This window comes from Vidua macroura, chromosome 9 (assembly GCF_024509145.1).
Source record: "Vidua macroura isolate BioBank_ID:100142 chromosome 9, ASM2450914v1, whole genome shotgun sequence".
Taxonomy (NCBI): domain Eukaryota; kingdom Metazoa; phylum Chordata; class Aves; order Passeriformes; family Viduidae; genus Vidua; species Vidua macroura.
Window position 1 is genome coordinate 16625096 of NC_071579.1, and position 18123 is coordinate 16643218.

Consider the following 18123-nt stretch of genomic DNA (forward strand, 5'->3'; position numbering starts at 1 on the left):
ATTTTCTGCAATCAATATTCTGACATCTGCAAATATTTTTCCCCTAACAGCTGATGCCAGAAACAGAGCAACATTACTGTTATTTTCTATGTATTTAAGATATCAAAAATATTGAAATCTTGTCTCTTCAGCCCCAGTCCTGGTCAGGATCTTTGCACTATCAACTCATATGAGAAGGCTTTTACAAGAATTTTCAAAGTAGCAATCTTTTCTCAGAATGGGCCAGAACCTCTTACAGCAACTCCATCAGCATCTCAAGAAATGTACATGGAAAAACACTGTATTATGTTTCAGTCTCCAGAATCATCAAGGGGTTTAGAGAAACTTCCATTGAACATGATGTACCTTACTTTGCACATTGAAGATATGGGATTTTCCTCCTTAGGACCAGACAATAGCTAGCTAACTCTGTGGTAAGAGTTCCTTGATAATTAGGATAGTTCCACTATAACAGCCATACACACTAGAGCTATCCAAAGTGTCTTCTATTACTGAAGAATTTATGCAGGAAATCAGTGTGGAAGACTCCCTGAACAGAAACATCCCACAGGAAAACTTTACCTGACTTTTATAGAAGCATCTCTAGACAAGCTTCTGAAGTTATAAAACCAAATCATTTATTGAACAGGTATTTTTTAAGAAATCAGTTTCCATAACAAATCAAACCTATGCCTGGCACTCAAGACATCCTTGAAGGCAGCAGCTGTGGCATATTGACAGTCACCCATGGCACTGAGGAAACATGTAAAATGAGTAACTGCATTTATTACTATTTCCTAAGTAGCAAAGGCCGGACAGGAACAAAAATGTACTTTTAAAAGTTATGCTTTTCTTTTGATGATATAATCTGCAGCACCTGGCCTTTCCTCTAGCAACACTCCCAAAGTAATACTGTTCTCTGAAAATAGTCTGAAAAAAATGAATACACTTTGTTCCATTTTCAGTCCCCATGTACCAAACAGGAACAAAGCAGAGATATTCAAGTACAGAAAAAAGTCACTCAAACACTTTCTTATTTCATACCTTAAGGCAAACTTGTAAATTTTAATATCTCAAGAATTAAGCACAGAGCTTATGAAACTCTTTTTTCTTTTTTGTTTTTGATCAAAGTTAACTTTCTTAGAGAACAGGTATGCACAGCAATAACCTTTCAGAAGTGTCTTAGGATAAGACCATGTTAGTGATGTTTATGTAACTTTTTCATCTGCGAGTATTTCTTAAACTGACATTTGCAGTCTAACTGTACAGGACAAAATTTCAGTAGTTCTGAGCACAGTGTGACGTTATTTCAATGAGTGTAAATGTTGAGGGCAACAAGGTAAAACTGCCTCAGTATTTCATTTCCACACAAAACATATGAAAAGAATAGCAAAGTAAGTTATCTTCTCAGAGCCTTATGTCTTTAAAAAAAGGATGCAGCAAAGCCTCTTTTGCAGTTATTCTTGTTGCAGGGTTTAAGTCTAGTAGCTTATCAAGTAGGTCATATGCTTCATCAGGAACCTGATCCCATCCTTTCATGTCAGCTGCCTTCATTTCCAAAGCACCATCACCTTCCTGAAAACTCTCTAAGTGCTGAACTTGTTTTCCAAGTGTCTCAGGAGCACAGGGTTTGTCTGTTGCAACTGACAAAGCTGTGTTGTTGTCAGACCTGCTGGGCCCTTCCCCCTGAGATCTCTTACAGCTGCTATTTGTTCCTCTCAGCTTTTCACAGAGGGTTCGTAGGTTTTGAGCTGGGACAACTTGGGTACACACAACTGATTTTCCTATGGAAAAAAGTTATACAGGAAGCCACATTTTATTATACTTTCTATGCAACTGTAACTTTTGTTTCAGAGAAACCTCATGTCTCAAATTATAACCGGCATGAAAGAAAACCATCCCAAATCTGTCAAAGAACCAAATCCAGCCCCCCACACCAGCCCTGCTGTTACAGAAGCAGCCCCTGAAAGTCAAAAGGGGTCATCATCTCAATTCTGCTCAGAACAAAGAGCTCTGGGTTATGTGAAGTGACAGACTGTCAGCCACCCTGTACACCAACTTTTTGCATTTCACTGTCATTTTAACAGAACTGAAGACAGTTAAATACCCTGATTTTTACCCCTCTGTCTGGAGAATGAAAATTGATGCTGGCAGTTACATGTCCAGGTAGCAAGTGCTGCAGCATTTAGCCTGCAAGCAATTAGGGGAAAGGTTATTTGGATATTTTGTGTTTTGTGGTGATTGTGTCTTTTTTAAACAGGCCAGCTGTTGGGTATTGTGTTTTTAGCTTGTTTGTTTGTTTCTATTACTAGGTCTTTTGGGAGAAGGGGTGGGGGCAAAAGTAAGGTTTACATCACCTAAATTTTAAGTCACATTGACTTAAGCCTCCAGGCCAAATTTTATAGAAATAGAAACACTGTCTCAAGAATTCTAACCAAATGCCAGTAGGAAACATTTCGTTGGCATACTTCACCTCAAGTAGCCCTGACTTAGTGAAAGGCAGTAGACAGGCTGGGAAAACTATGACAAAGTACCCCATGCACACATTGTAAAAGATAGAAAAACAAAAAACTGTCTTAAAAGTCTGTCAATACAGACTTCAAGAATGTGATTTACTTCCAAAATTACTCTCAAACCTAAAAATATATTTATTTACACCAAAAAAATTTGATTGTATATCACAGTATTAAGTAACATTTTCCCCCCCTTCCCCCATAACTAAGGTTTGCATACCAAAAGTTCTAGCAGCCTGAATGGTCTCTCTGGATCCACGAACTGTCATGATTTGTGCCAAAGCCGTTAAATCATCACTTGCTTTGAAAAATGGATACCGTCCACTGAGCAGAGAAAGGAATATGATTCCTGCAGACCACATGTCTATTGCTGCAAAGGAAAGCAAATTTATTAACAACTAAACTCATAATTTCATCACAAACAAAATCTCAACTTTAAAAATAAATTATGTTCTGAAAAGTTTCTATCAGCAAAAGTTATGTTCTGAAGTACTTCTTGACTTTGGTCACATAGATAATACTTCAGATAAGAGTGGAAATTTCTGTAATTAGATTGAAGAATAGTTTCCTACTTCAATGCAGAGGGAGTTTTTTTTCACAGGAGTAATTCCACTAACTTACTAAACTTAAAGTGAACCAAAACAATGTTTGAAGTTGTTTTACTTGGGAAGATGAGAAGGGGCAAATGAAATGGCTGGTTTGATATACATTTAACTTTTCTTTCTATGAAGAAACCCTTATATAAGGTTTATGACCCCTTATATAAGGGTTATAAATAAAAAACAACTCAAAAATATTTGTGAAACAATTTTTTTGGAATTGAAGCTGGCACAGGTAGGCAGTACTAAGAAATTTATCTTATGATGAACTTTGTTCTTCTCTAATATGAACTCACTTGACAAGATAGGCAGTTTAAAAACAGTAATTGTTCAAAGTTATTTATCACTTTCATTGTGTTATGAAAAGTACAGAGAGTACTCTGGGGATAGAGGCCAAAGCCTGATGGAAACTTCAGTACTGGAATACCTGTCTGCCATAATTTTTTTGGCTCACTAAGGTGCACATTTTAAGAGATGGCAAGGAAAGTGAAGGAGAGAGTCTGAAGGATCTCAAACTCCAGAAAGAAAAATTAACAGTTGGGAAATAGAGGCATATTCATCCTAGTGCTATTGAAAAAACTAAGTAGCAAAATAGGCAGTAATTAATTTGGACATTTTAATTAGAAACACTCAGCACAGGACTTTGATTTGGAAAAAAGGTATTAGGTTGACTTTAGTTGCAAAACCAGATTTTATGTCTTTTATTAAAAAATAAAAATCCAAGTTAATCAATTGGCACAATTTACAGTGGAAAGGTTTTCAGCCTTCTGCACAGTTCCTGTAAAAAAGTTTTAGTATCATTTTTCCAACAGTGTACAGTAATACTATCTGTTTGAGGGGCCATGCATCCCCCTGAGGATGTGGTTGGGTAAGCTGGAGTAATCAAGGTCAAGACCTTTGAAAAGGTTTAATCATGTAACTCTTGCTGAAATTATAAGTCTTTATCCATCTGAGTGGGCAGTAAATCCTGGCCCCACAATTGTGGTAGAGCTGTGATCATAGCAGAGTGCAAGATCTTGTGGAATGACATCAAAATCATGATTCCTCCCTATGCTTTTGTCTAGTGTTATCCAGCTAGTGAGGAAAGGGGAACAAACCAAGGGAAAGTATAACTGGACCTGCATAGCCTCAGCTTGGGAGTTTGGGTTGTAGTCCCAGCACTGTGAACCTGGATCAGATGTGCTATAGTAGCTCTGGGTAGAGTCAGCTGGATTCAGCCAGTAACCTGGTGCCAGCACAGAGGCCAAAACCAGGAGTAAGAGGGGCAGGAGTACAAGGAGGTGACTCCAGCAGCCCCAAATGAAAGTTGACTGTAAGACTCGCTAGTTCAAATAAAACATGGTATCATAAAAATGAGTATTAGTGTACCCAGTTCTAATTAAGGCCTTTGTTGACATACTGCAGGAGCTCAGCACCACTGACTCAGTCCAGGGATGCCTGTGCCACACCCAAGGGTGTCTAGATTTACCCCTACTTTCTGTAATCTCATTACCCTAGAGAACCATCTGAAAGCCTGCTTAACACCAGCATGCGTCCAAGATTTCCTAGGTATGTCTTCTTTCTGCCTCAATTCTGTCTAGACAGATTCAGAGATTGTCTAAACTTGTCCTTGATTTCTGGATGCCTGCTAGCCCATAAAGCTGGCTGTGCTTGTGTTACAGCACAGGCACAAGAACTCCAAACAAGCTGCCATACCTTTGAAATCCCAGTCCTACCCACAGCACACATGTTGTTTCAAACAGCAGTAAGCTATCCAGGCATAACCTGATCAAATATATTGTTAATTCTGAGTGTGTTTACATACTCTACTGAAAATTGACAACTTTCTCAAAAGCTATTAAAAAAAAAGGCTAAACCCTTATATTTTAAATCCAGTTTTTGAGAATACGTGAATTTTTTTCTAAGTCAGAACTCCTGGCCATATGCCAAATATTTAATGGGTAACTTTGCTTCTATTGGTTCTCCATCCTGCAGGTAGGCACAACCTCTCCCACTTTTCTTGCACCGTCATAACATCCGTCTGCCCTTCCTCAATATTTACCCAAACCACTGAATCTCATTAACTGAATTTTAACACAGGGAAATTAAAATTTTATTTCAAAAAATGACAACATTTACACACCAGCTACTTAAACCACTAGCAAAAAGTAAAAATATGATAAAAAATCATAAAATAATGCTTTCTAGAACACATTTGCAATTACACCATTAATTATGCCTGCTATAGCAGCATATGTTGCAACTTTCCTAGAAAAGGCTAAAAAATGTTCTCTCTCCCCAAGATTTATTCAAGATTTTTCTTGAACAAATAAGCCAAGAAACTTCATAAAAAATTCTTTTGTCTTTTAAAATACATTGTATTCAACTCCTGCACATGGCACTACCTCTCAAATTAATGAAGACATATTCAAGTTTCAAACACAGGAAAAACATTCCTGAATTGTTCTTCCTCTGAATAACAAACTTTTAATTAAAATCAGGAAATACTTGAAAAGCATTAGAAAAGACAACAAAATATGCATAAATGAGAAGGATGAAAAGGTGAAAAAAGCCATTTGTTTGCATCTGTTGGGCAGTACCTGTGGTCTGAGTGGGGCACTTTGTTAATACTTCTGGTGCTCTGAATCCAGGTGTTCCTGCCCTGGGAGCCACTTGCTGACGCCTTGTAATAAGAGACAAATATATTTAGAATATAAAAGTTGATAAGTAAGCTCTAGATCTAATAATACTTATTATTATTTTTAGAATATACTTGTGTAAGATGTGTAAGCGACCTAACCCTGTTTTATTCAAGTTTTACAGAGGTTTGAAGCATCTTATCTAGCATGAAATCATAAGATACACATGTAATAGCCTTATTATCTATTCTATTCTATTTTAATTATATTATCTAGCATAAGATAATACCAGAAAAATACTTATTGCATACTTAATTCACAATCACCTTTTCTTAGTTTCATCTACGAGAAGTGTCATTTTTGTTAAAGGCTTGTTTTCATGGGAAACTTTGAAGTTGAGGCAAAAAGTATATGAGATTCTTGAATGTGGATGCTATGGCTTTGTGTTAGTGCAGAGCAAACTAAGTGTGGCTCTGAGTGTTGCCAAGAATTTACTTTTTGTTAGATTAACTAAAAGGTGTGAGGTTATCATTATTTAAAAGATCGTGTGTGGATAAAAGGCAATAGTAGCTCATAACCAGAACTACCTGCAGAGGGATGGAGTTTAACTCAGCTACTAAGATTCTCCAACATGAGGCACTGGAACAGGTTGCCCAGAGAAGCTGTGGAAGCCCATCCCTGGCAGTGCTCAAAGCCAGGAAGGATGTGGCTTGGAGCAGCCTGGTCTAGTGGGAGCTGCCCCTGCCCATGGCAGGGGGTTTGGAAAAAGATGACCATTAAGGTTCCTTCCAACCCAAACCATTCTGTGATTCTCTTAGTTTTTTAGATGAACAGATACAAAACAGTCATGCTTCCTTTTTATTCTACGTTTCATGATTTCCAGAATCCTAACTGTTGCTATAATTTAGGCCTATTAGATAACTATTAAATGACAGAATTTAAAACACTTTTCTAAGTGTTGTAATTAACTCAAGTGATTTTCTACAACACGTGTAGGTAAATAAACACAACAAGAAAATAATGACCAGTGAATGTTTCTAGCTGCAGAGAGCAGTGAACTAATCCATGAATTCCATGAACTATTTTTGTTTAAAAAGAGCATACTCAGTGTTTTAAGGGCTGCAGAGATTAAATACTATCTTTCACTTACTAAATCAGCAGTCTAGTAAATCTAAGTTTCTGACTTTGCTTGACAACAGAGCAGACAATTTTACAACATTATCAAAGCAAATTACCTTGAAAGGCAAACACTGCAAACTCTGTCCGTTGCATAACAATCACAGAGCACGTTTAAAGGGCAACCACTGGCAGCTTTCCTGGCTGCCCCATTGCTCACAGTTTTGGTAGAAATAATCTTCTTCTTTGTTACTAACTTTCTAGATGAAACATCTATCATCTTTGGTTGTTTTATGAGCTGCAATGGAGATATTTTAGAGAAGGTGACATATTTAAGAAGTTTACATATAGATAGGACAGTTCCTAAAATACTGACTTAACAGGTGCTGATGAACAAGAAGAATTTTAGAAGAGACAGCAAACCTCTTTAACAGTATCAAAACTACTATAAAACAGACACTGGAATTTCTAGATAGCCTGACTTCTTCCCCTTCAGAAGACATTTTCAGTGTTTACCAAAAAACCAAAATATATTAGATATTCTGAAGCTACAAGACAAGTATTTTTCAAGCTAGTATATAGTGTTTCAAGATTTTTTTTTGGTTCAACATGAGAATAAAAAAAAGAATATAAAATGACACAGCAACACACAGACACGAACTCCAGTTCTACAATAAAATACCATAAACCAAACCCTCTTTTTGGTTGGGGTTTCTCCCTTGTCATATTAAATACTAATTACAAAAAAATAGTTACAAGGTTTATCCTCAGCTTCAACTGCAAAATATTTTTTTAAAAATTTCACGAGGTAAGTAGGGAGTGGTCTAGCCCAGGAACAGCTCCCCAGGGCAGTGGTCACAGCACCAGCCTGACAGAGCTCCAGAAGTGTTTGGACAAGGCTCTCAGGCACACAGTATAGCTCCTGGGGTGTCCTGTGCAGGGCCAGGAGTTGGACTCTATGATCCTCATGGGTCCCTTCCAACTCCCTTTATTTTGTGATTCTATGATTAGCTGCACAGATAGATGTATAGGAAAAAAGATTAACAGCATCCAAACAAGATCAGCTAGGGAGACAGCTACAGAACTCCTTGTTTAAGAGCTTCAAAAGGGATTGAAACAGAAATTAAAAATTCTTTGAGCCTTTCAGGAAAGACACATTTAATAGTCTGCTCAAAACCTTTTAGTTCCACAGCATCCTGGAGTAGTGCTCAGTCTTACAGAACAACCAGTTCTATACTTTTTCAAATATGCAGCAGATTGATCCTACTGATGAGTCAATGCTTCTTACTTTTGTGCTTGAGTTCTCCTGGTATGTGGAGCTATAGACATTGAAATTCCTCTCTCCGAAGACGGAGCGCTGGACAGAATGGTGCACAGAATCCTCCTACAAGACCAACAAAAAGGACAATAAGGATCCTGTTTAACGGGCATCTGGGTAATGATAGTTCAAAACAAAGTGTGAAGTGTCATAAAACAAGAACAGCTGCATGTAAGTAATTTTCAGGCATCAGGGTACTGTGGATGAAGAAACACAGTCTAGACAGACCAGCAAACATGTTTACAAAACCAATCACACCTCTGAAGTGCCCCAAGACAATCCAAGTGTAGTCTGTACTGCACTTGTTATGCAACTAGTAACTAAACATAGGTGAATGATTATTGGCTTGGGGAGGAGTTTCCCCATCCATATCTCTAAAAAGGATTTAAGGCTGTCTAAATAGTAACTCATGTTAGGGTTTATACAGCCTTCAGCACTGCATTACATCTAACAGATAATGATGAAGCCAACAGTTATGTAGAAGAAGCTCCTTAGACATGAACAGTGTGCTGCTTTGCAGGCTCAGCTTCTGTGCAAGTACTGCATCTCCCCCTGTTGGATGAAGGAACACATTCAACATATACAATGGCATTAATGAAAGAGACTGAGAACCTTTCCTCCTCTTCCTTGTTTCATCTGTACTTTTGAAAGTGAGCTGGACCTTCTGTCAGCTGCTTTTGAGGCCGACTGTTGAGCTATCTGTTTAGGTGCTGTGACACTGACAGAAAGCCCGTTTCCCAAGGTTACAATGGGATTAGTTTGCAAGAAACTTCCCTGCTGGTCTTCAGAGTGGGCAGTTTTAAGAAGCTCAATTTTCGTATCAGGGGTTCCTTGTGCCAAGCCAAAATCTACCAAGGCATACCTGAAAAGACAAATTCAGAATCAGGAGTCACAAAGTCTATTAGTCATTCAATTTACTATTCATTACTCATTTATCTTTCTTTCACATTTTATTCAATGTTGCTTATCTGTACTGTTGCCAGCATCACAGTCCTATTTTCTTCCTTCTCCTCCTACTGATCCATCTTGCCTATCTCCTCAATGTTTTCACCCTACATCATTGTTCATTGTTTCTAGTCCCAAAATCTTATCAAGTGCATCCTTCCTCCAAAGGTGTTAAAGTATTTCCAGCAACTTCTTTCTGAAGTTCTTCTAATCCTACAGCCCTGAACCTTCAGCCAGCAGTGATGTACAAGAGACTTGACTCTTGCAGGATTCCCACGGGCAGAGGCCAAAGGTAGCAGTGAAGACAAACCAGACCAACAGTGCTTAAGGTTTTGACAGAGTTCTGGCAAATACTACTGGAATTTACTTTAGTCTTCAAACAGGCAAGACTACATTAGTTCACACTTCAGATCTGTCTCTAAAAGAATTATTTTTTGCTACAACCAGTACAGAGATAATCCAGAGATGTCCCTGGGTCTCAAACTCAACTCCACGCCTCTAATCAGCAAGTAGAGATTAAGGCTCCAAAAAATGCTGTAAGAGCAGAATGACAGTACATGTTCATTTTGACAGATTAAAAAAAACCAAAACAGTATTTCTCAAACTTTTAAGCCTGCGGTTTGGCAAAATGCAATCAAATCTCCCCTAGAAACCTTTACTGCACAGACTCACAGAAACATTTAGGCTGGAAAAGACCTTTAAAATCCAGTCCAACTGTTAACCCCACTCTGCCAAGTCCCACAAAACCATGTCCCTATGTGCTGGATCTACAGGTCTTTTAAATTCCTCCAGGGATGGTGACTCAACCACTTCCCTGGGCAGCCCATTCCAATGCCTGATAAACTTTTTTCTAATATTGAACCTAAAGCTTCCCTGGTGCAACTTGAGGCTGTTTCCTATCATGATTTTTACTTGGGGATGTGCATCCTACTACAACCTCCTCTCAGTGCTTTGCTTTGGACACACTCCAACACCTCAGTGTCTCAACTTTACAAGCACAATGCTAACAAATACAGCTATAGGACTGCTTGCGCTGAAACATTCTGTCCATTTCAGCTCTTCACAAAGAAGCAGTACCTCACTTTTTATAATCTTTAAATTTTGTAACTTGCAGGCAAAAGAGCCAACCCTACTAGTTATAAACATTAATTCAATGTAAGGTGAAAACAGCCCAAAGCCAGCTATCTTACCTGTATCAGTTTTACTCTATCCACTATTAAAAATGTACAAGGATCATTCTATGCACCACAAGTTACAATTAACTTTCTTATTTAAAAAAAACCCATATTTTATTCTTCTCATTCTTATTTGAAAATGTAGCACTTTTACTCAGTAGTAAAATCTTCATTTTATCAGGTATTTGTCACTCTATGAAGTAGATACTACATTAAGTAAAAAAAAAAATCCTTCCCTTCTTAAGTCCCTTAACAGCGAAAGAAGAATGTTACAAATAAAACACCGCATTTTTAGCTTTATTATTTAAGCACATGTTATGGAGCTGTAAGGAAAGAAGCCTGAAAGCCTAATTGATTCTGTTCTGCCAAGGCACACATCCCCAGATGAGATCACAGTATGGCCAGACTCACTTTTTTAGCTGCCTGTTGTAGAGGAAGTTGCTGGGCTTGACGTCACGGTGAACAATACCGAAGTGATGAATGCGCCTCAACGCTTTAAACAGATTAAACATGTATTCCCTCACTTCTTCAAAGGAAAGGGAATTCAAAATGTCCTGAAAGAATATTTGGATACTGTAATTTATAGAATCATAGAATATTTATAGAATAACTATGCATCTACTTTTAATTAAATGTTTTACTCCGTATCAAAAGTCTGAGACTCACCAAGAAGGATTCATGCTCCAGATATGGCATAACAATAACAACGTGATCATTTTTCCTAAAGCAGTATTTAACTCCCATAACATTATCTTGTCCCCTAGAAGAAAAGTAGTATTACTGAACAAAGAGCAGAAGATGGATGTTTATTTTCCTTTATTTCTTCAAAATTAAAACTTCAGTCAGCCTTTCTTTTATAATTCTAATTTATATTTTGACAGCAGTCTTATCAGCAATCAGTACTTGTGCTCTTGCTGCTCACTGCTACGTTCCATTTGAACTCCATTTTATGCTCCAGTCTGCAGTTTGGAATAGAACTCTACAGATTATCTGGGGGGCTGTGGTTTGTAGTTACCACTGCAATTAATACAGGCCCTAACTTTCATGATCCTACTACTTTAAGAAAGTGCTATTCAGCACACTCTGCCAACAAGTATCTGTTCCTAAACCACACTTTCTAATAAAGTGATCCTTTTTTCCAAGCATTTCAGAACTGGAACTTAGTTACCACAAAGATATATAATGGAATTTCTCAGCTGGTAAACAGAGCACCCCTCCAAACTGAGACTAGCAGCAAAGGGCATCCATTACAGGTAAGACACTCCTTTTGTTATTTGCTCTCAATAAAAATAATATACACGTGTGGTTAAAAACAAATCAAAACTTAAATAAATACAAAACAGTGAGACAACGTTCAGCAGTTATGAAAATCATAATCTTTTTGTTTATGTACCCTGCCACTGTGAGGCACTGAAGTTCAGCAGCTATTCGCAGAGGGTGGCTGGTTGGAATCAAGTGCTTCAGAGCCATTTTTTCCTCATATCCTGCTTGTAGCTGTGCTGTAGCCAAGTACACAGAACTAAAAGTACCTGTAAACAAAGGAGAAAAACACCATCTTCAACATTTTTAATTAGGTCAATGCAGATTTTTACAGAAGTGATCTAACTGTTCACAATCCTGCAGTACACTTGATACTACATCAAAAGCAGATTCTAGAAAAGAAAAATCCAGTTCCTTTTTTCTACTACTGAATATACTGATCTTGTATACAAGTTTTTTGTGTCAGTAAAAATGCAAATATAACACTGTCTAACTTGCCTGGGACACAGTGCTCTTTGAATGTAAATTTCCTATCTTTGATTTGCTTTCTTGTTTAGGTTGCTTACTTTCATCTGACATCTAACTCCTCTCCCTACAATGTAAGAGGACTATATAATGCTAATCTGGAAAGCACTGCCAGTGCTATTCAAAGCACTTCTGAAATTGCTACATTTTCCTTAATTCTCTACCTTATCTATAAAGTAAGGCTTCCCACATGATGTGTTACTGCACTGTTTATTTGCCCAGAGCATTTTACCACATCCAATGTGATACACTTGCTTGAGAAAGGGAGTATTCAGCCTGGATGATAAGCTTACCCAGCCATTTAATTTTAAGGATATCCCAATAAGCCTCTTAGGAGGTTAATTTATCCTAATTATCTGAGATATCTGAATATACAAGTTGAAGTGTTCTTCCATATGAATAAAGAATAGAAATTACTTTTGATTACATTTTAAGTAATGTGTTTGCATCATGCTGGCTCAACAGTCTGAGTGCAAACATACATCAAAATGCCAGCAAAACCTAAATACTTCATGCAAGCATAAAAAAAAAAAAATCCCAAACAACCTGGAGACCCATACCTTCAACAGAATTGATTGCAGCAACAAGGGTTACCAAATTTGACTTAAGATATTATTTTTGGTGGTGAGAACTGCTAAAATGAAAGTGATTCCAGAGTGGAATCCTAAGTTGAAGCTTGTTTTCTCATAATGCTATTGTACTGCAAATGGTATTTTTTAAAAGATTGTTTGCTCCCAAGATTAAAATCAGAGTATTATTCATAACCAGAAATTTTGTTTAATTACACTATCTTTTTTATGATAGGTAAAAGTATTTTTTTTTTATTTTACATTCCTGTGGGGAATGGAGCTGGGGGTTTTTAAGTAGTTTGGTGGTTTTTGAAATAAAAACTCTTAGGCATCTAAAAAAGTGCTGAAATCTCACAGTCAGAAGTACCTGAATTTATTTATAGTCATGCCTGACACTAATTTAAGGTATTTACAATACTGTCTTGTTGAAGGTGAACACAAGCATTCTAAAATTTGATACCATAAATCTTCAAAGATAAAAAGTTGTTCATTTTCTAAGTAAAGCAGCTCCAACCTTTCAGTTTCCTTATCCATTTCTGCCCAAGAGATTGTAGTGGAAACAAAGCTAATTTAAGGAACACCAATTAAGTATTTTAGAACACAGCTACACATAAGTAGATTTCTCATGTAAGGGAGAAAATGAATGGATTTTAAAGACTATTTATTTAAATCTACATCAAAAAAATTTAATTGCCAAAATTGGAATGCTGTTTTTTTTTAAAGGCTTAAATATACAAGATTTAAAAAAAAAATATGTTTAAAGTGTTCCTACTTAATTTAATACAGCTATGTGCTCAGAAACATATTAGAATTCCTAGAGACAATGTAATAAGTCAAAAAAAGACATTTGGCTTAAATTGTGTATATTGGGATCTTAGATTTACACTTTTTAAGTCAGAAATGCCAAAAGAAATCTTAACTCCAAGCAAGATAAAATGAAACATTTACCTTCCCCGATTTTTTCCTTTATTTTAAACACATTTACAAGCTGTGGCACTGCTTCATAAAGTTTTTCAATATCTTTTTTTACTCCTGCTGTGGGAAGAATGGGGAAAAGAAGTTAGGAATTTTATTACTTGATTCAATATCTGATCTATTTTGGAGATTACAAATTACACTTCATAGGACTGTGGATTCACATACACAGAGGAAAAAACATCACAATCCTATCCTGTTGACATTACCATGTGGATACTTGATATTGCTGTTCTTTATCACACTCCTTTCTAAGCTGCAGCATTTAAACTTTTTTTTTTTTTTACTTATCTGACAGCAGATTCTGAGAGGGCAAAAGCTGCCTGGTTCATAGGACACCTACAGCTCATCACTAAATGTTTACATGGGATTTGCAAGAGCAATTGACAAAAGGCAAAACTATAACAGTTGTTTCTCTAAGCACAGGTGCAAATCCATCAGATGCAAATCACAAATGCAGAAAAAGCAGTATTTTTTAGATATTTTTAAGATTGGTAATGCAATTTTTGCCATTGTTACTTAAAATAGTTGGCACCAAACCCATGTTTGCTCTGCATTTTGGCTGCTGCACTTCATGCTGCAATCACTAGATGGCACAACAAGGATGCTACACTGTATTATTTAAAAAAAAATCATGTAGTTTTCCATTCAGTTTACAGATCCTTGTTGTTCAAGCCTTTTCTGTACCCCACAGAAGAATTCACTTCTTTTGAAGCTATCAATTGTGTAGAAGCTGTGACTAATTTCTCTGAAGCAGGGGTAAAGAATATTTTAGTATACAGAACTAAGCACAAACTGGTATTTGTGAAAAGTCAATCAAATGTGTGTACATTTTTCATCCTAAAAGTAAATAACAAAATAAATTTAGCATAAACAGACAAATTGTAATGCATTGTATATGTAAAAATCGACCATGTTTCACCAGGGCAGTAAGTCATAAGCAATAAGACTTTTTTGTTTAAAAATCACAGATATGCTAGAATCAAAGCATGGATTAGCATGCATCCCTAGCCTTCTATGTAGCTTACTTTAAACAACAACAAAAACTGTCTGAAGAACACCTTCTTCCTGCTAAAAACCCCATAAATCAGCTAGTACTTCAAGTCATTGTTAACTTTCAATTTAATTTTTTTTTCACAAAAACTAACATACTAAAAATGCTTCTGAGAACTGAATCCTCTGCCTCACTTAACTCTCCATTTACATTCCTTTTTTTCCCTTTATGTTGTTCTCTCTGCTTCTTCAAATTATTTTAAGACATTTTGTGAAATATTTCAGGAATGAAAAAATCCTAAGGTATATACTAACAACCATGGAGCACTAACTCAACAACTGCCAGATACTCCATTTTATCCAACACTGAATTCAGATTCCTCCCTGGAGAAAGTTAAAGCTGTCAGACCACTTCAAGCAGGGTGGCAGAGGCTGCAGTGCCTACCCAAGGCACTGACAGCATTTAGGAGCTCAATAGAGCTGGTTTGTGTGAAAGAGAGGAGTGCTGGGAAAAGTCAGTGATTGTCCTTGTTGAAGGACAGCAGTGTAAACATCACCTGGCCTGTCCTGGGGGCCTGAATCCTCAGCTGGGTACAGAGAACAAAGTCATTGTGCCATCAGAGTAATAATATTAATAATATTAGCCAGCATTTTCTGTGAGCAGATTTTAAAGTGATTTCTTCTCCTATTTGCAAAGCAATACAAACACTGTTCAGCATCAATCTGGACATGGATGTGCAGGAGCCTGAGAGAGGATTATGTTTTTTTTAAAAATCAGAAGCCATTATATCTATAAACTGGCTGACTATCAGGGATTTCTGAGCAAGCACTGTACAGAAAGTGGAGACTCAGGTACACAAAGAGACTCAGAAACAACCAACAAAACCTCTTTCAGTTCTTAGTTCAGCTTCTACAAGAAAAACAAGAAGAGTGGTTTTATAAACATAAACACATCTAAAGATATTGAAGCATAAGGCTGGTGATTATAGGTTAAAAGGCAAAATACTGGGTTTGTGCACTTGTCTGCTCAGTTTTATTCTCAAGGGCTGACTTTTTTTTCATTCTGGTATCCTCTTATAATAACATGATTTGTAATATATTAATAGTAGGTTTAACAAAATCATATACAGACAGGCTTATAATCAATACTGAAATTTCCCTAAGTGATGAAGCAGCATGTCAGCAACAAAATGCAATGTTCACAATGCCTGTTTCAGCACATACCTGAAAGCTTGCTGTTCTGCTCAAGATTCCCGTGGAAGTCTTCAGCCTGCTGAGGGTGCTGTTCATCACAGGGAGACTTCAACACCGTCTCCATCACAAAACAAGTCTCAAGTAAAAAAAAAAATCCAAGACTTCGAGGGCCACTTCTGGACACCTGGGGGAGCAAGTATATCTGGTAAGACACTTCCTAGCCCTGCACTCAGTTCCTGAGATGAGATTTAGGGAGTCTGAGGAGTTCCTCTGTGCTACCTAAAAGAAAATGCCACCCAGCATCCCAGTGAAACAGTAAACCAGTAAAGCAATGAGGATGGGGGGGGAGGGAAGGAATACTGCAGGATAAGCTTAAATACAGCTGATTTTCATCTCTCATGTTTCCTCATTCACACTAAAGTATTGTCTTTTCCCTAAAGTTTGCTTTGAAAGGCAAGGAACAGATGTACACAGAAATAGTTGCACTGCACAAGCTATAGAAAGTCAGAAGGACTGAAAGAAAGTATAAGAGAAAAAAATACCTTCTCCATATGACAGATCTCTCCCTCCTAGGTAAATTCAACAAAACATAATTATTCATTGCCCTCCCACCACAAGAAAAATAGAACATGCTTATTTTGAAATGCTTCTTCCCAAATCTTGGAAACACTACATAAAACTGTGAACTAGTAAAGTCCACTAATACTGTACAATCCAAAAAAAACCCTGATAATCCCTTTTTGGAAGCAAAACAGTGGCAAGGACTTCCAGGGCAGAACAACTAGTGATAAATGAGCCTGGAAGCAGCAGCTCTTACAGTTACTCAAGACGGGTTCCATTCAAAAACCTTCCCTCCTTGTTAGTATGCTAAATCTTTAGAGATCTGGATGAACTTTTCCACGCGGGGGACACAAATTCTGAAAAACTCCTGATGAAAGGATTAATCTGTTTCAGCTATGGAGCCAGAAATATATTTTGTCCCCAAAGAATTGGAGCCGCCTTTAGTCTGTCATCCTTGTGTAACAACACGGACAAGAGGCAGGAGCCGTCTCTTTCGAGCCCCGTTTTTTTTTTGCGGGAGCTTTGGTGGAGAGAACTTGGACACTACTGGAACGCGATTAGAGACGGTTCTAATCTCTCACAGGTAGGCACTCCCTCTGCTAGTGGTGAGTAGGCAGATCAGCCTGTTCCGAACGGGCACCACCGCGGCCTCAGCGGCAGCACAGGGACTGCAAGCTAACACAGGCTGGGACAGAACAGCCCCTGCTACAGCGAGCAAGAGCCGTCACACAGCCAAGCCCCCGTGCGCACTGCTGATGTCACCAGGGCCACGCAGAGCGGGAACAGCCCCAGCTCGTCACTGCCCTTACGGGACAGACCCCGCCAGCGGGGCCCGGGGCCAAGCGCACACCGCCGGCTTCCCCATCGGCCCTGGGGCTCGGGCCCTGCGGCTCCCCGCGTGGAGCCGTCACTCAGCTCCACTCCGGCCGGGCAGGGGAGCCGCCCCCGCGGGGATCGCGGGCTCTGAGGGGCGGAGGGTGCGCGGAGCGGGGACCCCCGGACGAGCGGGCCGGGCCGGGCCGGGCCGGGTCCCGGGGCGGCACGAGCGAGAGGGAGGAGGGATGGAAGGGGGGGGATGGAGGGTGGGAGGGGGGATGGAGGGAAGGGGGGAGCGGGGGACGCGCGCGGACGGACACTCACGGGGACACCGGCGCGCGCCGGGGTTTTGCTGCCGCCGCCTTTCGCGCCCGCGCGCCGCCGCCAATCCCGGCCCTCGGCGGAAGCCGCGGCCCCGGCCAATGGCGGCGCCGGGCGGGGAAGGGCGCGCCGCCATTGGCCGGGCGGAGGGGCGGGGCCCGGGCGGCGCGCGGAGCCCCCGGAGCCCCCGGAGCCCCCGGAGCCCCCGGAGCCCCCGGAGCCCCCGGAGCCCCCGGAGCCCCCGGAGCCCCCGGAGCCCCCGGAGCCCGGCCCCGCTCCGGGACCGGCGCTGCCCGCCGTGCGCTGGGCCCCCAGAGCCACATTCGTCCCTTAGACTTGTACGCTTTCTACGTGTGGTTATTGCGAAACAACCCAACCCCAAGTGTCCAGTAAATTCTTGCTCTCTATAGCTGCGCTATAAATCCAGTCCAATGTCCCAGAGGCCAAGGAATGGCTCCACCTACGCCACTGTAACGGGGGAACAGCTTGGCTTGCAGCTCTGCCTCACTGCCTGATTACACAGCCAAAAGGATCGAACAGAATACAACATTAAATTCGCATCCTGGCTCCGGTCTGGGCTGTAACTGCTGACCAGCAGTGAGCAGGACTAGGAAACTTAGAGGAGCTATTGGAACTCTTCACTGTA

At 39.4% G+C, this 18123-nt stretch overlaps 1 protein-coding gene across 5 annotated transcripts; it reads right to left on the bottom strand.

Moving 5' to 3' along the window:
* Window positions 1-592: 592 nt before the first annotated feature.
* Window positions 593-17534, bottom strand: CDC7 (cell division cycle 7). 5 transcript variants are annotated; one of them, XM_053985664.1, is made up of 13 exons: window positions 16922-17382; window positions 16322-16348; window positions 15810-15963; window positions 13566-13649; window positions 11657-11792; window positions 10930-11023; window positions 10675-10817; window positions 8756-9005; window positions 8114-8209; window positions 6945-7123; window positions 5671-5753; window positions 2713-2862; window positions 593-1763 (listed from the first exon to the last, which is right to left on the bottom strand). In XM_053985664.1, the coding sequence occupies exons 2-13, from the start codon at window positions 16328-16330 to the stop codon at window positions 1387-1389; spliced, it is 1755 nt and encodes a 584-aa protein (XP_053841639.1). In that variant the 5' UTR covers window positions 16331-16348; window positions 16922-17382; the 3' UTR covers window positions 593-1386. The 5 variants fall into 5 exon arrangements, with proteins under 5 accessions (XP_053841639.1, XP_053841637.1, XP_053841641.1 ...); XM_053985662.1 differs by having other exon boundaries at window positions 13566-13652; XM_053985666.1 differs by lacking the exons at window positions 16322-16348; window positions 16922-17382 and adding an exon at window positions 17481-17534 and having other exon boundaries at window positions 13566-13652.
* Between the last annotated feature and the right edge of the window lie 589 nt (window positions 17535-18123).

Bases quoted from the DNA above. Each gene is read 5' to 3' on its own strand.
- CDC7 (XM_053985662.1), bottom strand. The intron at 8,210-8,755 runs GTTCTCAGTCTC...TTGGTCTTGTAG, and splicing joins AACAAGGAAGAGGAGGAAAG to GAGGATTCTGTGCACCATTC. The intron at 2,863-5,670 runs GTACTGCCCAAC...TTTCCTTTGCAG, and splicing joins GTGCCCCACTCAGACCACAG to CAATAGACATGTGGTCTGCA.